This window comes from Leptonychotes weddellii, chromosome 12 (genome assembly GCF_054177405.1).
Source record: "Leptonychotes weddellii isolate Sample4059 chromosome 12, ASM5417740v2, whole genome shotgun sequence".
NCBI lineage: Eukaryota > Metazoa > Chordata > Mammalia > Carnivora > Phocidae > Leptonychotes > Leptonychotes weddellii.
The window spans coordinates 68,604,020-68,630,088 of NC_138380.1; the positions used below are offsets into that span (position 1 = coordinate 68,604,020).

Below are 26,069 nucleotides of genomic sequence, written 5' to 3' on the forward strand. Positions count from 1 at the left end.
TAGAATTTAACGTACAGAGGCTCCTGGTAGTTGTAATACCCTTGCCTCCTAATTACGGGTCTAGTGTTTCTATCACACAAGTGTTGAATGATTTCAGTGGGTTGATACTGGAGTGATGCAGAAGGGGTTATAAAGGATTCTGTCCTTAACATTTAGGGCTGAAAGACATTTTGGTTATTAATCAATGTATTCGCTCATTTTGAGGGTTGAGAGAAATTTGTCAAAAGTCACAGAGGAGGTTGTGACCAGTCTGAACTCCACTGCATCGTAATCTGTACCTGAGTCTGGTCCCACTCAGGCAGAGGGAACTTTGGGAGTGGAAAAAACATGGGCTATTTCCAGATCTGGGCACCATAGCTGGACTTTGGAATGGATTGAGGGTTTGGGTGTTTCTAACGTAGAGGAGAGAAGTACGGTATGGAGTAGTAGACTGAATTGACTTAATGGTTTGACTTCTGGCTTTAGAACTGGAAGTCACAGCATGCTACTGAAAGTCATGCTTCACACCCCCTCTGGCACTCAAACTAAAGGCTCTGTTGCCCGATCAATATCTAAATTAAATTCCATTACTTTCAGCTTTGTGTATTTTTTCCAAATCAACTGCAGGTTAAATTAAACACAATAAGCATGTCAAATAGGCCCAGATATATTTGCATATCCATTTTTTTAAAAAAATATTTTATTTATTTGAGAGAGAGAGAGCAGGAGCAGGGGGAGGGGCAGAGGCAGAGGGAGAAGCTGACTCCCCACTGAGCAGGGAGCTTGACTCTGGGTTCGATCCCAGGACCCTGGGATCATGACCTGAGCTGAAGGCAGATGCTCAACCAACTGAGCCATCCGGGCATCCCATATTTGGATATCCTTAATGACAAATATTAGGCTTAACTTATGAGTAGTTTTGCATCTCATGTTGGAAATTTCCAACATTTCCAGTGCAACTGTCAGACTATTTTGTCTTGTTGATTTGAAGAGCTTGCTTTAGTGATCATGGTTTCATTGATTAATGAAAATTTTCTCGGTATTAAAAATTAGAAGAGAGGGATGCCTGGGTGGCTCATTTGGCTAAATGTCCGCCTCTTGATATCAGCTCAGGTCTTGATCTCAGGGTCGTGAGTTCAAGCCCCACATTGGCATGGAGCCTCCTTAGAAAAAACAAATTAGGGGCGCCTGGGTGGCTCAGTCGGTTAAGCAGCTGCCTTCGGCTCAGGTCACGATCCCAGGGTCCTGGGATCGAGCCCCACATCAGGCTCCCTGCTCGATGGAGAGCCTGCTTCTTCCTCTCCCTCTCCCTGCTTTTCTGCCTACTTGTGCTCTCTCTCTCTCTGTCAAATAAATAAAATCTTTAATAAAAAAATTTAAAAATTTTAAAAATTTGAAAAATTAAAATAAATAAATAAAAAGAAAAAAGAAAAAACAAATTAGAAGAGATAGAAATATGTAATTTAACTCTGAATTATTGATCTTCTTCTTTCAGTATTTGCTCTGAAGTCATGGAAATCTTCATTTTAGAAACCAAATAAACTTATAAGCAAACCTTTTGTTTTTATTTTGTAACTGAGAAGATAATTAATAGAATTTCATGAAGCTGAATTGTCATAATCCTAAAGAAAATACAGGCATGGGTTTTAAAGAGAATATGAAATTGTTTCTCTAATTTGTTTTGTGTCTTTTTTTGTAGGCTATAGGTTCCAGGCTGGCTGTAATTACCCAGAATATAGCAAATCTTGGGACAGGTATTATTATATCCTTAATCTATGGCTGGCAATTAACACTTTTGCTCTTAGCAATTGTACCCATCATTGCAATAGCTGGAGTTGTTGAAATGAAAATGTTGTCTGGACAAGCACTGAAAGATAAGAAAGAACTGGAAGGTGCTGGGAAGGTGAGTCAACCTAAATACAACTGCTGATCTAATAGAGTAAAATATTCTAATCAGTGTTGTTCTGTTACTACTTACTATGCTTGGAGAATGTTTTTATAACCATTCCTTAAAGCAGTCTCATTGCACTGGAAGAAGATTGGAAACTGAAGAAAAGGAGCCAGACAAATTCTGAGGCTCACAGCCTGACAACTAATTTTATTAGGCTTTTCTCATTTCAAACCATCGTCTTCATGCTCTTCCTTTACGCCCTCTCTCCCACACCCTCCCTCTCTCTTTCTTCCCCTCAAGCAAGCTGAAATCCATTCTTTTATTGAGGAAAGCAGCCCCATTTAATTACATATGTTGAAGGGGAATTAAAATATGGAAAAGTCCAGGTGCCTGGGAGGCTCAGTTGTTAAGCGTCTGCCTTCGGCTCAGGTCATGATCCCAGGACCCTGGGATCGAGCCCCACATCTGGCTCCCTGCTCAGCGGGAAGCCTGCTTCTCCCTCTCCCACTCCCCCTGCTTGTGTTCCCTCTCTCGTTGTGTCTCTTTCTAGCAAATAAATAAATAAAATCTTTTTAAAAAATGTGGAAAAGTCCTAAAGGTATTAATTCTATCAGGCTTAAATTATTAGCATTCTTTCCTTTTTATCATACCCCCTGCTGGCATCTTATTTCTGTTTATCTTTACCCTATAATGGATAGTGCTGCTACTACTACTTTTTCTTCTTCTCCTCCTCCTCCTTCTCTTCCTACATACTTGTTTATTTGTTGTTGTTTTTAAACAAATACTTGTATGGCATTTACCTTGTTTCCTCCACAATGTTTTACTCCTCTTTGTGACCCTAAGAGGTAGGCTCTATTATTAGTTCCTTTTTCAGCCAAAGCTGAGGCACAGGTGGGTCATGGCCGCAGTGCCTTAGAGCTGATAAGCCTCAGAACCAGGATCCAAAGTTGTGCCTCTGTGAAGAAACAGGGAGGTCTGCTGATGGCCAAACAAATCCGATAGCACATGGTTTGTATCATTGCGGAAATACAAGTGGTCAGAGCATGACCGACCCCCAAAACTGGGTAGGGATACATCTATTAGTGGACCCTCCAAGGTTCCTAAGAGTTGGGGCAGGGACCCAGAAAGATCCAGTGGCTCTGGCTCTCTAGGCCATGTGTCTGAAGTACTTTGTTTTGGGACCAGGCACTGCACCAGAGAATAAAGAATGATGAAGAGGGTACTTCTTCATGGAGGCTGATCATCACCACTGACACTTTGTCTTCTACCTCCCAGACATCTCCTCAGACTTTTTATCCTGTTTCCTTAGAATTCCTTCCTGAATTCCTTTGGACCAGTTTTAGTGCTTCCTAACTAGTGTCTATGGGAGAAAGACCTCATGTGAGCCTTCCCTTCAGGCTATTAGAGGCCCAGTCTCGAGCTTCAGCAGGCATCAGGTTGTGGGTTGGCCCCTGTCACATCGGCCCCTGTCAGGGAACATGTTCTGTGACCAATCACTTCATTTCATACCCTACTGTCTTGTTTTTTCTACCTGTGGTGTTGACTTTTCATGTGAGGAGAAGATGGAAAAATCTAGGACAAAATGTATAAAAAGAAAACGTATTAATATTTAGTAGTTTCCTCATTTCCTGAGGGGTTCAGAATGTCCCAGAGAGGAGCCTCAGGTTGTTTAGAGGAAGAAGGTGATCAAGATACTCAGTTATAAGATAATTCATTAGACATCACAGGTTAGCACTTCTGAGGTGGCCCATCAGATTTAAGACTCTTGGAGTTCTGTCCCAGGGTGGCAAGGAAGTGGTGCAGATGGACATGGATATGTGCGAATGTGGCAGGTTCACTGAGCAAAGGTCGGAGGTGAGATAAATGCTCTCAGTGGTGTTTCATGAGACTGGCAAAAGCACGTAGGGAAAGTGGTGGTTGCAGGACCATCCGGTCCATGTAGTTTTGAAAATCAACTCCCAAAACTCCCCATTCCCAGATTACCACTAAGTATTTATTATATGCCAGGCATCATGTGAGGAGCTCTGCATGCATTTTCTCATTTGATACTCTTAATCACTCCTTTGAATTCTTCTTATTAGATGATAAAACCCACAGTTCAGAGAAGTCAGGTAACTTGCCCAAATCACACAGCAATAGTTCTAACTGATCTCCTTGCTTCCACTCCTTCCTTTCTTGTCCACCCACTTTCTACATTCTTCTCACAGAAGTCACACTGATCTCTTACAAACACAAATAAGATCACGCTAACTGGTTACCAACTTAAAACCCTCCAGTGGCTTCTGACTGATCACACTTGGAAGAAGATCAACATTTTACCCTGGTTTATAAGACTCTGCCTGACCCAGCCCCCTCTGACAACTTCTATGAAAGCATCTTTCACGACTCTCTCCCATGCCCGCTCCGCTCTGGCCTCATGGGCCACCTTTCAGTTCCTGGAACATTCCAAGCTGGCTCCCTCTGATCTTCCCATGGCTGGTTCCTTTATATTATTCAGATCTCAGCATTATGACCTCTTTGGAGAGGCCTTTCCTGACCCTTGAATTAATTCATGACACTTCTCAGCACTTGATGTTTCTCTATTTCTTTGTTTATTGATTAGTGGACTGTCTTCCCTACTAAGACAAAAGCTCCATAGGGAAAGGACTGTGTCTGTTGGTTTGCCCTTACAGGGACAGAGCAGGCCCAGGATTCCAGAGCAAGATTGTGTGGTGGCAGCCTCCTCATAACCTCTCCCCTGCCTGTGCTCTGTAGATTTCTGTCACATTATTATTGACTAGTGAACATCTTAATAAAATAGATGCTTTTTCCTTTTCAGACATAAAAGCCATAATCAAACTTCGGTTAATTTGAGGATAGGGAGAGAAGTGCGAGGAGGGTTTTTTTTCTTCCTAGAAAAAAAAAAAAAAAATATATATATATATATATAATTTTTCTTCAAAATTATTTAGCTTATGATGGCTACTGAAAAAAACTCAATGCTATTTACTCTTCTCATATTAGAAGTTCTCTTTCCTTGGAGCACCTGGATGGCTCAGTCTGTTGAGCGTACGAGTCTTGGTTTCGGCTCAGGTGATGATCTCATAAGTTGTGATCTCGTGGGTCGTGAAGTTGGAGCCCCAAGTCAGGCTCTGTGCTGGGGAGTCTGCTTGAGATTCTCCCTCTCCCTGTGCCCCTCCCCTGGCTCTGTCTCTCTCTAAAATAAATAAATAAATCTTTAAAAAAAAAAAAGTTCTCCTTACTGGGTTTCTATTTAAAACTCTTGGAGAAAATGAAGCTGTGAGGATGCAGAGTACTAATTAAGCCTTTTCCTAATTGCTTCATCATGAGGCAAGATAAAGATGGTTGTGAAGTGATTACTATATTGTTTTACTCACTATGCGAGGTCTGTGACTCATAAACTCACTTGTATTGGGCTGTTTACACCCTCTACTAAGTGACCGCATTTACAGACCAAATCACAACCAAAACACACTTGCCTTAGAAAATGGTGCCACAGAAAATATTTCTTAGAAACCACATTGAAATTTACAGTAAAATCTGTTTTTCAGCAGACTTTGTTATAATTTGTTGAATTTCCTTACTAATGCAAAGAACATTTCCGTTTGTTTGGAGCATTATCACTGAACATATTTCTAACATGGGTCTGTACAAGGATTGTGTGCGGGTTTGACTGGAGGCGAATTTGTTCCTCTTTTTATTCTGTACTGTTCTGTACTGTTCCTCTTTTTGTTCTGTACTTATAGGATTTTCTAAAATGAATGTATATTATTTTCATAGTGTGTACAGATTTTTATAAAGTATTTTAACATGAATTGAATCTGGACATTTTCCTATCTTTGTCAGTAGTTTATGGTAAACATAGGTCAATATTCTTGGCCTAGTCGGGTCAGAGTATGATATTTTTAACTTTATTTTTTAAATAAGTTTTTGTTTTTAAGTACATGGTATTATTGTTTTTCTTCTAATAGCTCTTTGCATTACTCTTTAAAACTGACTTGTGTTGTATCAAATATTTGCTTTTCTCTTTGAAGTTAGGTAGTTTGTATAGGATTTAGTAAGAAATAAGTGAGGTTTCATGTTTATGATTTTTAAGCTGTAAATCATTCAACTGTAAATGAATGTGTCCTTATTAGAATCACTTCTAAACATGGGGCACTTGGGTGGCTCAGTCTGTTAAAACATCTGACTCTTGATTTCGGCTCAGATCTTGATCTCAGGGCCGTGAGATCAAGCCCCATGATAGGCTCCGCGCTGGGCGTGGAGCCTGCTTAAGACTCTCTCCCTCTCCCTCTGCCCCTCTCCCAGCTCTAAAAAAGAAAAAGAAAAAAAAATCCATTCTGACCAGTGTACAGACCAGAGAAAGGAAGAACATCTTCATAGAAGAGTGATTTCCCTTACTCACTGATTTATAATTTAGACTTACAGTTTTAAAAGTTATTTCTCTTAGAATTACAGAGTTAAAAGGGACTTCAAGACCCTCTTGTCCATCCCCCTCATTTTACATATGAGGAGACCAAGACACAGAGAGCTATTTCAAAGTCCCATGGCTGATGCAAGCTGAAATCTTCATTTTGTGCACTGGAAGTTTTCATGTTTTCCACAGCCCTTTACCCAGTCTCCAAGAGGATGTATTTGTCCTAATTACAAAGACTTGTTGGAAGTTGCATTCAATTAAAACAATAACTGAATGAGAGAGAAACTTTCTGGAAAACAAATGGATGATATGTGCCACGTTTCTTAAGAATTCGTTTATCCCCTTTGACCTCGTAATTTCACTTTAAGAACTTCTCAAGAAAATAATTTACTTTGGACAAAGGTTTATGTGTAAGGATGTTTATCACAGCATTATTTTTAATAGGAAGAGAATGGAAAACCTTGTTCAACTGTAAAGGAATGCTTAACTGGCTGGGATATTGTGTGTCCCATTAAACATCTCATTATTAATGTATATTTAATGACCTTGGAAAATGCTCTTGATATTTATTAAGGTAAAAAATAATGATGTAAAAGCCAAAAAGAGAATTTGGTCCCAATTTTGTTAAGTACATATATGCTTAGAAAAAAATATATATATAAGCTAATATATAAGATACACATATATGGAGCTTTTTATTCGCCTTTTTTATCTTTTCAGTATTTTCCAAATATTCCTCAGTTGTCATGAATGATAATTATAAAGAGAAAAATATAAGCATCACATTTAAAATATATGTAAAATAATCATAAACCTAAAATGTGACTGTCATAGAAGAAAGAGTACTGTGATAAATGTAAAATACTGAGTTCTCAGGTGAATTTTGCCCCTATAAAGAAAGCAATGTGGCTTTAGCTAAGTGTCCCCATCTGTTTAAGCCTTAGCTTCTCTCTCTATAAAGAGGAGACTGAATTTGCCAATCTTCTTTCCAGATCTAAAATTTGATTTGATAAATTAGTTTCAGTGAAGAAGCTCATAGGTCATAATAAATGATACGTAATAATAAAATTAATTTTATTAATCTCTTTTATGGAATTCACACTGATCACCACTATTCATTCACCTTTGTGCCTGGGGGCTCTTTGTTACAGATTGCTACTGAAGCAATCGAAAACTTCCGAACTGTTGTTTCTTTGACCCGGGAGCAGAAGTTTGAATACATGTATGCACAGAGTTTGCAAGTACCATACAGGTAATAACCACTGAAGAGTGGGAGGGGAGTGTGGGGAGGCTTATCAATCATCAGATTTGTTTTCAGAAAGGTTACTTTGGCCAGAAGGTAGGGAACAAGTGGAGAAGCTACTAGAAGGGGACCAACTGGGAAGCCCTTGTAATTATCCAGGAGAGAAATCACAAGACCTTGACCTCTCCGAGGTAGATCCTGTAACAGCAGGCAACTGATGGGAAACAGAGGGGGAGAGGATAGACAGACAATGACTCTCTGATGCCAAGTTTGGGTAATGACCCGATTATTTGCTCTCAGTGGGGCTGAGTTCTCTATGGAACCTGAAATGTGATGCATCTGTGGGGCCTGGGTAGAGGAGGTGGTGCTCCTTGAGTATGCCTTTCCTTTCTTTCTTGAAGCTTCTCTAGTGGAGAACTTCCGTATTTCCTTTAATGCACTTATCCAGTGACAGTTCTAAAAAGTAAGCCCAACCTCTCTGAGTCTCAGTTTCTTATATAGTAAAAGGAGAGAGCTGGACTTGGATGATGGGTTTTCAAACATTTTTTTAAAATAGGAGTCTTTTTTTCTGAAGATCTTTTCATTTGAAATCCCAATATATGAAACAGATGGAAATGGAGTTGACGTGGTTGAGGCAGAGGCAGGAGGCCCACAGGGCTGCCCACTCACCAGCCTGCTCTTACCTCCGCATCACCCAGGTCAGGTGGCTCAGAAAATCCACCAACATTGACGCCTTTGTGATGCCTTCTCTCACTCCCCCAGAGAGTTCAGTGTGTCCTCCTTTCTTTCCCTAACATGTTATTTATAGGGTACCTTCACTGCATAATTACAGGCAACTTGACTGGTGGGTCCCCAAGGCAAGAATATGAGTGATTGCTCTGTGTCATCAAGCATGGTCCCTGCAGCTTGTAGGTGTTAGGTAAATGTGTGTTGAATGAACGTTGACACTAGAGTGCATATATTTTGTATGTGCAAAGTGGGGGGAAAGGGAAGGAACTTCCATTTATGAACCCCTAGCAGGCTCTTCATGTTTTCCTTGGCTTATTTTAACTTTACCTCAACACTTTGAGGTATAGTTAATCCTCTATTAGGAAGTTTCCTAAATTTTCACAAGTAGGAAAGTGAGGACCAAAGTTAACTTTTTTGGAAACTGAACCCATTTTTGTCTGCCACGCCCCACTGCTGATCTAGCAAATGTTACGTTTTAAGGGTTGAGCAATGAAAGTCAGGCAAGTTTCATTAACGTCTCCTTTTCAGAAACTCTTTGAGGAAAGCGCACATCTTCGGGATCTCATTTTCCATCACCCAGGCAATGATGTATTTTTCCTATGCTGGCTGCTTCCGATTTGGTGCCTACCTGGTGGCAAATAGATTCATGAACTTTCAAGATGTTCTGTTGTAAGTACTGGGTTAATATTGGCAGTTGAACTCTAGAAATAAAACTGAGGTGAACGTGCTTCATGCCTGGATAGAAACCCTTACTGTAAAGCTTCATAAAGAGATTTTGGTGAATCAGAAGGTGGAATTTTGCCTGAGTCTCTGTGTATTATCACGGAAGTACCCCATTTCTTTTGCGGAATCAATGACTGCCCCTCTCCCCAGTGCTGACTCATACATTTGGCCTTTCTGAATCTGTGGCTCAGTGGGGTAGTGAGTCAGTGAGGGGTTTCCAGGAGGTTTTGGCATTTGGGAAGAAGCCTAACCCTGCCCAAGGGCCTGGCTCTTTTTAAAGAAGTCTCTGAACAGAGCAGCTAAAGAACAGGTGTGGGACACTGAGTTCTGCAAGCCCTGGGAGGTTCTAGGATAAATTCGCTTTCCTTGATACAAGAAGAGCAATTAGAAGGTAAGAGCTGACGAAATTCAGAAATGACAAAGGAAAAGCTAGACTGGGATTTCTGTTCCCTTGCTATGAATGCAAAAAATTGTCCTTCAGTCAGGGGAAGACAGACCTGAACTTAATTATACTTCTGAAGTACTCAAATGTGCAGTTGGGTAGTGAAAAGTATGTATAACCTTTCTGAGCATCTAGGTTTTGTGATGGGTGAGACTCTGCCCTTTGATAGCATACCATCATTAGTGGTAATACAGTTTTACATTTAAACCAGAATCATCTCAGCCTGGCTAATCTAAGGTGTTAGTGTAATGTTTCCATTCTATTGAGACATTCGCTTGTGCATGCATTATAGTTTGCTCAGGACGACCTCAACAGAGGATTTAAAATTTCTACCTAATACCTCTGTCTGACAAATGATATGCAGGAACTATTTATGACTTGGACCAAAAGATCAAAACTAGGCATCATTGTCATTGGGGCTTCGATTAGATAATTATTTGATATATTGCTTTACTTCAAGGTAAGGCATTGAACTGATGAAAGTTGCTGACACATGGGCATTTAGATTGAGAAAATCAATCTTCCAAGTGAAGGAAAGGAGAGACCTGTCTGAAGAGTAGTCCATTTTTAAAAGATCTCACAAGAGTAAATGATGACAAGTTGGAGATTAACCATTTGTATAATTTTCTGGAGTCCAGAGGAGAGGATGTGATGGGCTCACAGTATTCTTCTGGGAGGGTTACCAAGCACTATGTTAGTTCCAGGCCCTCTGTACACACACACACACACGCACACACGCACACACACAACACAATATTACTCAGCCATAAAAAAGAATGAAATCTTGCCATTGGCAATGACATGGATGGAGCCGGACAGTAAAATGTTAAGCGAAGAAAAAAGTCAGAGAAAGACAAATACCATATGACTTCGCTTATCTGTGGAATTTAAGAAGCAAAACAAATGAACATAGGGGGGAAAAAAAGAAAGGCAAACCAAGAAACACTTTTTTTTTTTTAAAGATTTTATTTATTTGACAGAGAGAGAGAGACAGCCAGAGAGGGAACAGAAGCAGGCTTCCCATGGAGCAGGGGCACCGATGTAGGGCTCGATCCCAGGACCCTGGGATCATGACCTGAGCCGAAGGCAGACGCTTAATGACTGAGCCACCCAGGAGCCCCCCAAGAAACACTCTTTAACTACAGAGAACAAACTGGTGGTTGCCTGAGGGGAGGTGGGGGGGAGGGAATGGGTGAATTCGATGATGGGGATTAAGGAGCTCACTTGTCCCGATGAGCACCGGGTGTTGTTCGGGAGTGTTATGTTAACTACCTGGATTTTAAATAAAAACTTGGAAAGGAAAAAAATATTAAAAATAAAATAATAAAAAGGCATATTGAGAAATGTGTCCAGAGGAGAGCAACTGGAATGTTGAGAGGGAAAGGATTTACCAAAGAAGCAAAGGGCCTTTTTGACAATATTCCAGATAAGGGCTGGATTATGCAAAAGGATGTACACTTTTCTTCCATTTGAAAAAGAACTTGTTAATAATAGACTTAATCAAACTTGCTACTTCCTAAAACAAAGGATGGAAGCCGACTTAGGGGAAGTTGCCTAGGGAACAAACATTGAGAACTGGACTTGATACCCTGTAGAGTCCTTCCCAGCTTTAAGCTGCTATGATTCTCATGTCATAGGTTAAGCATGTGGATTGCATGGAGCATGATTTTTGTCTTGCGAGGAGCATGATACCTGTCTCTCTAAGGAGCTCACTCTTTGCTGTACAGCTCCCATGTTTCCTAAGAACCCCAGGTAATTTCAGCACCACTGCCCATATCTGTTATTTTTTTTAATAGTTGACACACAATGTTGCATTAGTTTCAGGTGTGCAACATAGTGATTCAGCTTCTCTATACATTATGATATGTTCACCACAAGTTCAACTACCATTCCTTATCATACAAGGCTATTATAATATCATTGACTGGATTCCCTATGCTGTACCTTTTATTCTCATGATTTATTTATTCCCTAACTGGAAGCCTGTCTCTCCCACTCCCCTTCATCCATTTTGCTCACCCACTCCTACCCCCTTCCCCTCTGGCAACCATCAGTTTGTTCTCTGATTTATAGGTCTGATTCTGCTCTTTGTTTATTCATTTATATTTTTAGATTCCACATGAGTGAATTCATATGGCATTTGTCTTTTTTTTTAAGATTTTTATTTATTTATTCGACAGAACAGCAAGAGAGTACAATCAGGGGGAGCAGTAGAGGCAGAGGGAGAAGCAGGCTTCCCGCCGAGCAGGGAGCCTGATGCGGGGCTCAATCCCAGGACCCTGAGACCACGACCTGAGCTGAAGGCAGACCCTTAACCATCTGAGCCACCCAGGCGCCCCACATTTGTCTTTTTCAATCTGACTTATTCCACTTAGCTTAATATCCTCTACGTCTGTCCATGTTGTCGCAAATGCCCCCATCCATTATTGACTGCCACAATCACACTGCATAACAACCAACACGAAGCCCCAGTGACACACAATAATAAACATTCATATTTGCCCACAAGTCTGTGACTAAGCTGGGCAGTTCTGCTGCGCTGGGTTGGACACAGCAGATCTTTACTAGGCTCACTCGTGTGTGCGATGGACTACAAGCCAGTTGGCTGGAGCTCACACAGCTTGCCTCCATCTGTGCCTTGTCCTCTAGCAGGCTAGCTGGGCTTGTGGTGGTGCTGGAGAGTGAAGGCACACAAAGCCTCCCGAGTCACAGGCTTCAAACTGGCATCAGTCACTCCCACCACATCCTGTTGGCCACAGCAAGCCAGATTCAAAGGCTAGGAAAACGAATTCCCCTTCTTTTTTTTTTTAAAGATTTTATTTATTTATTTGAGAGAGAGAATGAGAGACAGCACAAGAGGGAAGAGGGTCAGAGGGAGGAGCAGACTCCCCGCTGAGCAGGGAGCCCGATGCGGGACTCGATCCAGGGACTCGATCCAGGGACTCCAGGATCACGACCTGAGCCGAAGGCAGTCGCTTAACCAACTGAGCCACCCAGGCGCCCCAGCGAATTCCCCTTCTTAAACAGAGGAGCTGCCAAGTCACATTACGAGAAGGCGAGGAGAGAGAAACATGAAAAATGGGGCCATTTTACAATGTATTACACTGACGTGAACTGTATGAGGACAACGGTTTGTTTTATTTTTTAACTTCTGTTTTCCGTTGTGTGAGGCAATGCCCTGTGGTTGTAGAACTGTCAGCTGTCTAGCATTATGCTCCTAATTCTGCACATGCTTTGTCTGTGTTTTTGCAGGGTATTCTCAGCTATCGTCTTTGGTGCCATGGCGGTGGGGCAGGTCAGTTCATTTGCTCCTGACTACGCCAAAGCCAAAGTCTCAGCAGCCCACATCATCATGATCATTGAAAAAACCCCTCTGATTGACAGCTACAGCACAGGAGGCCTCCAGCCTGTGAGTTTGATGTTTTGATGATAAGATACATTCCTAACGGATGAGTGGAAGTATTCTAAGAGGAAATTTAATAAAATCTGTGGGGTTTTTTAATCTGCTGGGAATGAAAAGAAACCTCCTAGATCACGAGGTCATTTTAATAAATGCTAATCATGTATGTTAACATCCAGTACTTTTGTCTAACAAGGCTACTAAGGAGATAGGTAATACTGCCCAGTTTATAAGCAAATCCTATTTATCAGGTTTTATTATGTGTAGGTTACTGTATTCTTGGGGAACATATTTGAGTTAGCATATCTGTGTTGTATTAACAATACATGCTATAAAAACACTGACTCTTTTAGATCTTATGGATTGCATTCCAGCAGTTCCAAATGCAGCCTAATTGTGATAAAAGTTCACTGTCTTTGGATACCTAGTGGTAGAGGGGGTTCTCTGTACAGTGAGTTTTCGAGATTGCAATAATCATCTTTTTGTTACTGTTCTGATCTTAGAATACGTTGGAAGGAAACGTGACATTTAATGAAGTCGTGTTCAACTATCCCACTCGGCCAGACATCCCTGTGCTTCAGGGGCTGAGCCTCGAGGTGAAGAAGGGCCAGACGCTGGCTCTGGTGGGTAGCAGTGGCTGTGGGAAGAGCACGGTGGTCCAGCTCCTGGAGCGGTTCTATGACCCCTTGGCTGGTACAGTGGTGAGCACGCTTTCTTACCTCATTTTAACTTTTTCATCATCTAATTATATTTAATGTATTTAATTCTTGACTCTAAGCCATAGTTTTCCCAACCTTTAAACAACAGTCTCACTTAAAGTCTGACATCCTACCTATGGACTCCAAGCTGTGTCTTTCCCAGGCAGCTTCTCCAGCCTCTCTCAAACTGCCCCTCCACCCTCCTTCACGAGCAGCCTTTTTATCACCCCTCTCCCTTCCCTTGGCTAGGTTCCTGCTTACATGAGAAGATCTAGCAAAAAATGTAAGTAGCCAGAAAGATAGAGGAGGGGGAGAGGTGCTAAGAGAGACAAGTAAGGTGGGAGCCAAGGAGGGGGACTGTTTCAAGAAGGAGAAGGTAGTCAGCAATGACAGATGCTGTGGACAGGTAGAAAGATGAAGCCTGAAAAGACATGATAGGATTTGGCAAGGAATGGGCTACTTGTGACATTTTAAAGTATTCTCAGTGAAGTGGGGTGGTGGTGGGAATGAATTTAGTGTGGCTGAGGCACGGCAGGAAGGGGAAGTGGAGATTGAGTGCAGACTATCTAGAAAATCAAAGGTGAAAGAATGACTATCAAGAACAGCAGTGTGAGTGGGGAGGCAGACAGAGTCCAGGGGAGAGGTTCAGGAGGGGGAAATCTGGAACATTTTTATGGCTGAGGATGAGATAAAATCATTGAGAGAGGGTATTGAAACACCTTCTAAGGAAAGAAAAAAAGTGAGATCAACAAATTTAGGGAGCAGATAAAGAATATAGAGGGATTCCCTTTCCTTTCATGAACTAAAAGAATAAATGAAGGGTCACGTATATTTGTTCAACATTCAACAAACATTTACTGCGTGCCTGTCAGGGACTATCTTAGGTCCTGAGATGAGATAGGAGTCATGAAGGGAGTGGTGAAATTTTAAATGGCTACAAGGGAAAATAGGAAAAGAATCAAATTAGGAAGGAATAGAAGAAATTTTTATTATGTACTTATTGGCTGTACTCAGAGGTGCTATTAAAAATATTTAACGACAAGGGGGCCTGGGTGGCTGAGTTGGTTAAATGTCCCGAGTCTTGATTTCGGGGCAGGTCATGATCTCAGGGTCATGAGATCAAGCCCCACATTGGGCTCCATGCTGGGCATGAAGCCTGCTTAAGATTCTCTTTCTCGCTCTCCCTCCGCCCCTCCCCATGCTTCCCTTTCTAAGAAAAAAAAAAAATTAACTACTAGAATGTCATGGGCAAACAGAATGGACACCTCTTCTGTAGTCATATTGATGCCCCAGCTCCATATGGGCCCCACTTGCATTAATGACTGTCATGAAAATAGAGCTTTCAACCTATAGTCCAGGGCTCTTTTTAAATTCAGTCACGCTTAGTCATAAATATTTCTTTATTGTATTCTGTTCGGTCTGTTTCTTAACAGCTACATAAGTTTTATCGCTTATTTTTACTTTCTTATTTTATATTTTCTGTGAATTCTGATTTTATGCTTCAGTTGTGCTGTTAAAGTTTGAACAGAGGACTCTAAAGAAGAGACAAAAGAAGTAATTGCAGAAGGAAATGTTAGCTCTCAGACACTGATTATGGCCCTTCACAGATGTTGAGTAAGCAGTGTATTAAATGTTGAGCTCTAATGAATTATAGGTTATGATGTCTGCACTCCCAAGACTTTACCTGAAGAGATGGGGCATATACTTCCATGAATTACATAAAAGAAGATAGGCCTAGAGCTGGCTCTTAAGGGATAAGTAGAGCTGGTTGCCTCAGAGTGAAAGAGTGAGCAGTCAGGAGGATGTCATTTGATGCAAGAGACAAACTGAGGGTTGCTGGAGAGGAGGTGGGTGGGGGGATGGGGTAACTGAGTGGTGGGCATTAAGGAGGACATGTGATATAATGAGCACTGGGTCTTATATAAGACTGATGAATCACTGACCTCTACCTCTGAAACCAATAATACATTATATGTTAATTAATTGCATTTAAATTTTTAAAAAATTCTTAAAAATTTAAAAAAGAAATACTAAAAAAAAAAAAATTTGAAGTGGAAAAAAAAAAAGATAATGTGAGCTGTGGTTGATAGTTGATTTGCTCCCAATGTCCTTATAGCCTATTTTGGCTGAAATAGCAGATTTAGTGAGAGTTGTGATTCTTAAACTTTTAAATTATAACCTAACCTATTTAGGAAGAGCAAAAAAAAAAAAAATCTCATGACCTCCCCACTGCACTCATAGTCACATGTGTTAGTTTAGCACTGCTACTAAAGAGAATCAGCCTATGCCTTCCAGATTTTGCACAGTGCATCTCGCTGGTAGAACCACGGTTACTTCCAGAACCAGAAGGGAATCTGGGAAATAGTCTTTAGCCTTCCACTCCCTTCGTATATGGAAGGGTAGACAGAGAAGAATATGGAAATGAATGCGGAGTGCACAGGGCAATAACCGTCTCAAGACAGTACTGAAAACACAAGGAAAACAACGTGTCCTTGTCTATTGTAGGAACACTGTTACCTGCTCCTGTACATTTATTTGTGCTAGAGCTTTGAAGTACTGCCAAGTGGTCATAGCAGCCAGCATTCTTAGCGGAAGTGTCCTTAAGAAGCACGAGTAAATGTGCCAAGCTTTGTTTATGAATATCAATTAGTACCCCTTAATAACCCAGTTAGTAGGTGACTAGTAATTAATTCTTGTTGCCATGTAAAACTGAGTGTGGATCTGAGCATGATCGCTCATAGTAACTGAAGAAAGATGGGACCCTGAGGTCAGGACGTCCTCATGACCATCAGTGGGCCTTGAATGATACTTTGAGACATACTGACTGGAGCTGTGGTTCTTGGAACGACTAAAGAACACAGCCACCCTGGCTCATTCCACTCTGTCAGGATCTGGCCTGTTAATTTTTACAATTTTCCCAGATGGATTCTGATGCCAGCCATCGTTTGAGAACTACGGAACTGATAAATTTGAAAGGTGTAGGTTAAATTGTGGAGAGTCTTGAAAAGTGAAGCTCCTGAGTTGTACAGAGGGGGCATTCCAAGTTTTGTGGGGCCTGCAGGTTATACATTTCTAGGGACTCTACTTAAAAAAATACAAAATTACGAATGTAAAATTAGGCACAAAAGTGAATATTTACTTCTAACAAAACGAATCACAACAAAATATTGAAACCTTAAAGATTCAGGTCCCTTTTCTCATTTATATATTTATTTATTTGAGTGAGAGAGAGAGTGAGCACAAGAGAGAGCATGAGTTGGGGGAGAGGGAGAAGCAGACTCCCCGCTGAGCAAGGAGCCCGGACCCTGGGATCATGACCTGAGTGAAAGGCAGATGCTTAGCCGACTGAGCCACCCCAGTGTCCCTCAGGTCCCTTTCCTTTTTAGGCTGATACATAAATACTCACCTGGAAGAGCACCCTGACGTCAGCCTGGCCTCCCTTCCCTGGAACACAGTTCAGCTGTCAGCAGTTACCTGCAGTTCAGGACCCTTGAAGCCAAACTTCATTACCTTCCTGTTAACACGCCTCTGATCTAAGTCTTCCCCGACCTTTCCTTTCTCCCCTCCAGTCTATCACATGCAGAAGTCCTGTTGTCATAGTCTGGGTATTACCAGGTGGGCCCCTGAGCTAACATGGGGCATTCCTCTGTGAGGGAGGACAGAGAGTATTTTTCAATTATAAGGCACTTGTGTTACCAAAACCCAGCCTATACTGTATAAATTCAATCCTAGCTCCCCTGGTTACTGTGTGATCTTGTGTAAGTTACTTAACTTTGCTCATTTTTGAATCTGTAAAATGGAGATTAAAACCACACCTACCCAGGGACACCCGGGTGGCTCAGTCCGTTAAGTGTCTGACTCTTGGTTTCAGAGTTCAGGTCAGGATCTCATGGGTCGTGAGATGGAGCCCCAGGGTCGCTTAGCAGGGAGTCTGCTTGGGTTTCTCTCCCTCTGCCCCTCCCCACCACTCACCACACACACTCTCGCTCTCTAAAATAAATAAATAAATCTTTTTTTTTTTTAGATTTTTATTTATTTATTTGACAGAGAGAGAGATAGTGAGAGCAGGAACACAAGCAGGGGGAGTGGGAGAGGGAGAAGCAGGCCTCCTGCCGGGCAGGGAGCCCGATGTGGGACTCGATCCCAGGACTCCGGGATCGTGACCTGAGCTGAAGGCAGACGCTTAACGACTGAGCCACCCAGGCGCCCTCTAAAATAAATAAATAAATCTTAAGAAAACAAGAAAAGACACAGCTACCTCACTAGAGTTGTTGTGAAGATTAAACAAGAGAATGCATGAGACATGCTTATCACTGGACCTATAATGTAGTCAGTGCTCAATAATTTATCTGTAATCATGATTTCAGAGTAAATACGTAGAGCAGAATAATACATATTTTTAACATTTGATTGTGCTAATGAAGGCAGCAGTGCATTTAATGCTCTAGGATAGAGATAGCTAGTCATTTAACCTGGTTTTACCTTATTATTACCAAGGTGTTTACTTTTCTGGTTAAGCTTTATTTAGGTCAGTATCTTTTGAACAGTGTTCACCAATTCCCCAAATATCCTCGGTCTTCCCTCAGACCATCACCCATGCCTCAGCCAAAGAACCTCTGCATTGGTGTCTTTTACATTTAGGCTTCTAAACGTGTTTTCTCTACAGAAAGGATGCTTCAGGTAGCACAGGCTTTAAGTATTTGCAATTCCAGTGCATCATGTGGGCATGAGGAGGGCCAAGAGTGTTACTGTATTCAGTGTGATAGAGAAACTCATTAAAACTTGATGGGATCCTTCACATTTGTCTAATCATATTAGTTAGGCAGTGTCTGTTTTCCTCCCAGGAGCATAAGCTTGGAGAAAATTATGCTACTCCTTCCCTGAACTTTCCATTTCTCAAGTACAGTGTTCCACCTCACAAGATCTGCTGTTTTGCCACATTCTTGTATGGTTTTTACTGCCTCTCTCCACCCTCTACTTCCCACCTTCACTTAACACTGTAAGGAAGCCTAGAACATAGATGCTGAAAGAGTCTCCATGGCAACTGGGCTGGGTACTAATAAGGTCGTGACTGTGTTTCCTATCCCTGCACTTACCAGCTTTACAAACAGAAGCTACGTTCCCGCGGCAAAGACTGTACCTTACCCCTGGCTAGCTGTCTCCCAGGGACACCCAGCTGGGCACATGGGATCCAGAGAGTATATATAGCGCGGTAGACACTCACCAGCACTATGGGAAAAGCCTGAAGCTGAGTCACTTGCTTCTTCAGAGGGGATGAATAGCTCTCTCCCTTGAATACCAGTTCTCTTGCAAAGTAGATCTTTTGGGCAGACTTATGTGCATCCGAGCAAGGCTAGAAGGAGCACTCCCCAGGCTCCTGCAGGGTAACCCCAGGAGCCAGGTCATTAGAGAAGAGGCAGCTTCTCCCTCCTCTTCCGTTGGCCCAACATTGTAGATATCTGTCCATCATTGCGGCCGCCCAGCCTGCGTCCAGCCACTGTAGTTTTAATGACAGCGACACAGAGTTACCAGTCTCTGGCAGTCTTGGAGCACATACGTAGTGCCCAGCACTGTGTTCAGTGGGGTCTAGACATGATCTCATGCAGGCCTCAGTTCTATGAGTTTAGGAATTATTCTCATAATTCCCATTTTACCCGCAAAGAAGCTGTCAGAGAAATTAATTCATTTCCCCAAGATCAACAACTACATGGAGATACAGGTGCCACCTTCCCACACTTCTTTTCCGTTTAACTGCTGCATCCCATTCGTCCAAAACCTGATTCTTAGAAACCTGACTTGCAAACCTATTATGTGCTCACAGTAGTTACTGATTTCCAGTCTAATCTCAGCTACTTTTCTTGTGAAAAACTGATACGTAAGAAGAAGGATGCCGGCAAATTTCATGGTATAAAGCCGTACAAACTTATTATCTTACAAATTCTGGAAGTCAGATGTCTAGAATGGATTTCACCAGGCTAACATTAAAGTGCCACCAGGGCGGTGTTCCTTCTGCAGGCTCTAGGGGACCGTTTTCTTCCTCTAGCTCCTGGCCCCTTCCTTGAAGCCAACAATGGCTTCAAAGCCAACAGTGACTAATTGAGTCTTGGTCATATTGCACCGCTCTGATACTGTCCTGCCTCTCTCTTGCACAGTGAAGGACCCTCATGATTACACTGGGCCCACCTGGATCATCCAAGATCATCTTATTTTGAGATCAGCTGATGAGCAACCTTATACCTTAACTCCCTTTGCCACGGGATGTAGCATTCAGAGGTTTCATGGATTAGAATATGGATATCTTGGGGCTGGGGGTGTTATCCTGATTACCACATGCATATATCGGAAACCAGGGTTAAAACAGAATGAGCATGACAGTTCATCAGAGCATACAGTTATGACCTTGTTCAGTTGACTTTGACAACCCAAACTCAACAGAACAACAAAAATGTCGTCCCATGGTAACTTGACAATTTTAGTGTACGAGATAACGATACTGATTTTGCTAAATTAAAAATGTGCCGGTCCTGAAGTTACCTATGTACTCTCGTTTTCAGCTAATTGATGGCAAAGAGATAAAACACCTGAATGTCCAATGGCTCCGCGCACACCTGGGCATTGTGTCCCAGGAGCCCATCCTGTTCGACTGCAGCATTGCAGAGAACATTGCCTACGGAGACAACAGCCGGGTCGTGTCACAGGAAGAGATCGTGCGGGCGGCCAAGGAGGCCAACATACACCCCTTCATCGAGACACTCCCTGATGTAAGTCTTCCTCCAATTTAGGAGCCCAAGAGCCCGTGGCAACCTCCCTGGCCTGCACTTTGATTTCTAAAGGGCTGGTTTCCCAAAGGTGAAGAGAAGTGAGCAACCGAAATACACACCTGTATACAACATCTTGCTGTACTTCCTATCCCCATTTGATACTGTGTTTGCATGATCACCCGACTGGCTCCCCCTGTGAGCAAGCCTGACCAAAGAGTGCATATTTGGAGGAAGCCTTTCCCTCTGAGCCTAAGTACAGCACCCACAGAAGCAGGCACCAGCCTCTCCACCCCCATTTCTCTCCTGACCTTCCTTCTGCCTCCTTGCTGCTCCCTCCCAAGCTGCAAACCTACCTCTGTGGAGTCGGGCCAGGCTGGGGAACTGAACCCATGTCAGAAAGACGGCTCTTCCTCAATAGAGCTGAGCCCTTGGAGTGAGTGTGGTATTATGTAGTCTCTCATCATTGCACATTTCATGGCCCCCAAGCTCTGCTTATAGGGCTGATTCTCAAAACCTTCCTTGGGGTTCCCTGAGCTGTTGTCCATGATGCCCCCAAATTCTTCCTGGGAAATTAGATAAAAGGAACCTCTTGCCCTCTCTTAAGCCCCTTAGGTGCTGCATTTTGAAGTCACCTTGACCTGGCTTGTCTATACGCCCTCCCATTATCACCAGTTAGTTTCTTTATAATAAGGAAACACTCCTCAAAAATAAAGCTCAGTAGCCTCAAACCAGCAGGGAAGGCAATTTCCTTATGGGGAAGGATGGCGATACCAGCTGGCCCTAACTCTTTCCCAAACTTCCTTTTCTTGAGGCTCTTCTTCTGATAACTGTTGCCACCACATCATAGACCCCCAGGAGGAGGAATTGTTCCTTTCCCCTCCATTTAACCTTCTTGCCCAGCTGTGGATAATCGGTCTTTCCCAAGGCTAGAAAACTTGAAAGATAAAGCTTCAATCCCTTTACTAATGATCTCAAAGTATGGGCCTGAACCATCACATTAGAACCTGCTGGATCAAAAACGTTGGAGGTAGAGTCTAGCAATCTGTGTTTTAACAGCCCAGATACCAGGCTGCAGTGTGAGCACCACTGGGCTAGGGGTTAACAAAGACAAACACAGAGAGTAAATATTAACTTGCTTATTAAATATACCTTGCCCCTCTGGCATTCATTTGTCTGCCACAGGGACCCAGCCTTTCTGGGCTCCCGGTCTTGAGCCCTGTTTTCTGACCAAGGACCCACTTCTTTACCTGAGCGATTCCTACTAGAATTTAGCTCACCCTGCAGGAAGCTATTCTGGTTACTGACTTCCTTCAGGGTTACAGCCCTGCCTTTACCTGCTGCAAGAGGATCATATGGTCTCAGTGCAGCCTGGGAACCCCTGCTCTCACATGGGACACACAGTGCTCCTGCCTCCTGAGGCACCTGCGGCCCTGGGGTCCTGGGACTCCACCTGCAAGTGCAGATCTCAGTCTGACTGCTACTGAACTAGGGCAACCAGATATAGCCAATAAAAATAGGCAATCCTATATAGAACATAAATTTTTAAGTAAAACTCCGGGGGTCAGAATCAGAGCCCATGATTTGACTAAAATTCCAGCCTGGCAAGGGGCTGAAAATGATGATAGTATTGTTCTCTAGGTTCACCTGCTGTCACGTCTTGTTCCTGCTCTCCCCTTCATATCCTTTTAACTCCTGTCCCTGTCATCCTATTGAGTAGTTAATGACAATTATCTACTGTGGGACACAATATGTGAAGAACTTTGGGAGAACTCTAAAATCAAAAAATTAAAAAAGGAGATTTTAGCTTTTAAAGTTAGATATCAAGATGGAATTCCTTAGCATCCATTAAAATTTTTGAAGTCTTAGAGATTTATAAAAACAGATACCCGAAGGCTAGCTAGCATCCCAAGAAATGGCTTTCCTTCCTGACTTCAGTATAGAGAGCACCACCTGCTGGTTGTAAGTAAAATGAGCTTCATTTATTGCATAGCCCCTTTAAGTCCGATTTCCTTCCTCGAACCAAACTTGTCCCAAATATAATGAAACCAGAAGACTGGAAGAGACTAACATTGTAACAGTATTCTTCCTCATAAAGATATTGACTTGTTTACGCTAAAACATAGCTCTCAGACCAAAATGTTTATTTTATTTTTAAAAAAAAATTTTTTTAAAGATTTTTATTTATTTGAGAGAGAGAAAGAGAGTACACGTGAGAGCACCAGCAGGAGCAGGAGCAGAGGGAGAGGGACAAGCAGACTCCCCCCTGAGCAGGGAGCCCAACATGGGGCTCGATCCCAGGACCCCAGGATCATGACCTGAGCTGAAGGCAGATGCTTAATGGACTGAGCCACCCGGGTGCCCCCCCAAATGTCTATTTTCAAGAAGAGAGATCAGACCTGCCATTTAGAGCTACATTTTTGATGTTTAAGCCTCTATGAGACCATTCGTAGCTTCTGAACCAAAATTTGTCTGTTTATGGACGTAGTCATCCTATTTTCTGTGAGCAAACTCTTTTTTAGGATTATCAGTTCTCTGTTTCATAATAACAAAACCCTATTCACAGAAATATAACACCAGAGTAGGAGACAAAGGAACCCAGCTCTCTGGGGGCCAGAAGCAGCGCATTGCCATAGCTCGTGCCCTTGTTCGACAGCCTCATATTTTGCTTTTGGATGAAGCTACATCAGCTCTGGATACAGAGAGTGAAAAGGTAAGCATTTAAATTGGATTCATCACCCTTGAATTGGTTGTCCTTAAATGCTTCTGTCTTCCACAGTAGAGAACAAAATTCAGCCCAGATATGTTGTTACTTACATCAGCTTTCCGCAGAATGTGGACACTTTCTGTAGCTCTTATTCAGGAGACCTAAGACAAAATAAGGGAAATCAGTCTTAGAGCACTCAGGCTCCAAAAAATAGCCTTGGATCAGTTTGTATTGACCAAAGACGCCATGTTCAGGAGGCCACTTTCCCATTTCTACCAGTGGCATCTCCAACTCTAAAGAAGTGGGAGGTTAATACACTATAAAAGCTGACTCTACCTTAAGATAAATATTAGTAATCATTTTCAATTGGAGAAAAAGTTGACTATTCAGGTATCTGAAAGACAAATTAATTCTTTACTAAAATCCCAAAATTCAAGGAGCCTGTGTTCAGCCTGTGCTCAGTCTCCCTGGATTTGCTGTAGAGCTGGACCGGAGGGTGGCTCTGAAGGATGTTGTGTGGGTGGGCACACCAGTAAATGTCTTCAAATGATTGCACAGACTGTATTTATTGTCATAACTTCAAGAGTAGATGACTCCTGCCTCAGAACTAATCCAGACTAGGATTCCCTTATCTTCCAATACGACAAATTCTTTGCTTTGTGAATTCTGTGATATTTCACTGATCCCGTCATTAAGGAAAGACCTCTTGTTGGAAGATTGTGGGCCTTACTATGGAGGAGGAAGGGAGAGGACAGTTTTTATCAGAATTAATTTATGTGGTTATTGATCAGGTTGTCCAAGAAGCCCTGGACAAAGCCAGAGAAGGCCGCACCTGCATCGTGATCGCTCACCGCCTGTCCACCATCCAGAATGCAGACTTAATAGTGGTGTTTCAGAATGGCAAGGTCAAGGAGCATGGCACGCATCAACAGTTGCTGGCTCAGAAAGGCATCTATTTTTCCATGGTCAGTGTCCAGGCGGGAGCAAAGCGCTAGTGAACTGTGACCATAGGAGCTGTTAAATATTTTCTAATATTTGTGTTAAAACATGGCATTTAATCAAAGTTAAAAAGTGAGCGCTTACTGGAAAAACTCTGTAGAATTACCTGTTTAACATTTCCTGCCGCAACCGAAGATTATTTCACCAAGGTCAGAGTCTTCAGATTTTGTAATTAAAGGAACCAAAAGAAACATTATCAAATGGAATAAAATACTGGTGTTAATTGCATTATAAAACTTATAGAATAATTCAAAGTAGACTTTGTTAATAAATTGTATGGTTTTTGTTTATATTTTCTTATTTGTAACTTACTGCCTTGCTGAAAGATTATAGAAGTGGCAAAAAGTACTGAATGTTTGCATAAAGTGCTATAATAAAACTAAACTTTTATATGACCGGAGTCATCTTTTTTTTTTTTTTTAAGATTTTATTTATTTATTTGACAAAGAGAGACACAGTGAGAGAGGGAACACAAGCAGGGGGAGTGGGAGAGGGAGAAGCAGGCTTCCCGCTGAGCAGGGAGCCCGATGCGGGGCTCGATCCCAGGACCCTGGGATCATGACCTGAGCCAAAGGCTGGCGCTTAACGACTGAGCCACCCAGGCGCCCCATGACTGGAGTCATCTTGTCTAAAATGCTTGTAAATAAATCATCTCCCAGTTGGAATATTAAAGATTATTTCTGCATTTGAAAGACTTCTTTAAAAACTTCCATTAATTTTTGTGAGAATGGTTAAATAGTGTAAATAATTCCGATTGCACATGTCTTTTCACAGTGGGTCCTGCTGAACCACCAGTCTTCATTCTTTGTGGATGTGATCCTGCTGGTTCTTGTGTTTCTACATTATGGTGGCTCTCAAACCAACCACACACATCACTGCAGAATTCTAGGGGTTGGGGTGGAGCCCAGGATGTGCAGTTGTGAAGTGTATACTCTGATGTACGTCAAATATTTTGCCTTGCTCTTATAAAGGGCTCTTACAGGATTTTAATATTTCTGCACTTTAAAAAATATAACAACTCTTTTTCTGTTTTGATAAAAAAGACACAAGCTGGGGGTAGTATTTGCCATATTTATTGCAAACAATTGATATCCTTACTATCTAAAGAATTTTAAAAGGAAAAAAAAATGCTATCACCTCCAAAGAAAAATGGGCAAAGGACATGATCATGACCAAAGAAGAAATATATTAGAAAAAAAAAAAAAAAGTGCACAATCTCAATAATGCAAGAAATGTAGATTAAAAGAAGATATTCTGGAGGAGTAATAGCAGCCTCATGGGGAAATAAGATTTCCCTTGTTTTTGTCCTCCCCCCTCAATGACAATAATTTAGCATCCATCAACAGACAGAAGTGCCTCTGTGGGAGCTGTGGGATCCAGCACCATAAGCCAAGGGTCCTGAGAAAAGTCTCACCCACCTGTGTGTTGGGTAATAGGCATACAGACTTTGGTCCTGGCTATGGACCCTGTGAACTGGCTCTAGGCCCTCTCAGCCACAGTCCTAGAAAACACTGTGTTAGACCATCACCCATGGATGAGAGAGCTTTTGTAGAAGTCGAGTCCAGAGGAGAAGTTCCAGCAAAAAAAAAAAAAAATAGAGCAAAAAATTCTAGTTTGAATGCATTGGAGAGGGTAAGAAGAACAGCTTGACTTGACTTGTACCACTCCTCTCCCAAGGCAACACAGCTGAGGGCCCAAGAGGGATCTTAGCCCCTGACTTCTCTTGTGGAGGGAGATGAAAGCATGAATGAGTACCTGGCTTCCCCAGCTGTGCAGAATGCCACAAAAGAGGTTTCTTTTCCTCTTTCCTCCTTTCTAGAGTACTGAATCTTGAGCTGCATGACTTCAGTGGGGGGGGGGGGGGCAGTGGTGGGAAGAAACTGGGAAAGCAGCAGATAGGGCTCTCAGAGGGCATTGAAGAGATACGGATCCTACCAACTGTGTCATAAACTCTATCAAGAAACTCAACTACAAACCATGGGAGTACCTTGCCTGTAGATCCCCTCAACTGGCCCATGGAGTACCCCAGTGCTCAGTGTTCTCCACTCACACACACATAGCCCCTGCCCAGTCCTGTGGCTGG

General features: G+C 42.3%; 1 protein-coding gene and 1 long non-coding RNA gene across 3 annotated transcripts in view; one reads left to right on the plus strand and one right to left on the minus strand.

Annotated features, from left to right (window-relative positions):
- ABCB1 (ATP binding cassette subfamily B member 1) overlaps positions 1-24,371 on the plus strand; it is a 103,489-nt gene extending 79,118 nt beyond the window's left edge. Inside the window, exons 21-28 of the mRNA XM_006729592.3 lie at positions 1,679-1,882; positions 7,439-7,539; positions 8,788-8,928; positions 12,677-12,833; positions 13,328-13,525; positions 20,077-20,283; positions 22,847-22,993; positions 23,779-24,371. Coding sequence (XP_006729655.1) covers positions 1,679-1,882; positions 7,439-7,539; positions 8,788-8,928; positions 12,677-12,833; positions 13,328-13,525; positions 20,077-20,283; positions 22,847-22,993; positions 23,779-23,982 — 1,359 coding nt within the window. The 3' untranslated portion in view covers positions 23,983-24,371. The remainder of the gene's footprint in view (positions 1-1,678; positions 1,883-7,438; positions 7,540-8,787; positions 8,929-12,676; positions 12,834-13,327; positions 13,526-20,076; positions 20,284-22,846; positions 22,994-23,778) is intronic.
- LOC115939628 (uncharacterized) overlaps positions 1-26,069 on the minus strand; it is a 36,012-nt gene that overhangs the window by 2,538 nt on the left and 7,405 nt on the right. Inside the window, exons 2-3 of one of the 2 annotated variants that reach the window (XR_014139373.1) lie at positions 23,098-23,148; positions 4,454-4,761 (exon numbers count right to left, since the gene is read on the minus strand). This is a non-coding gene — a long non-coding RNA (uncharacterized LOC115939628). Of the gene's footprint in view, positions 1-4,453; positions 4,762-23,097; positions 23,149-26,069 lie in introns of those variants that run through there. The other variant, XR_014139372.1, reaches the window with a different exon arrangement.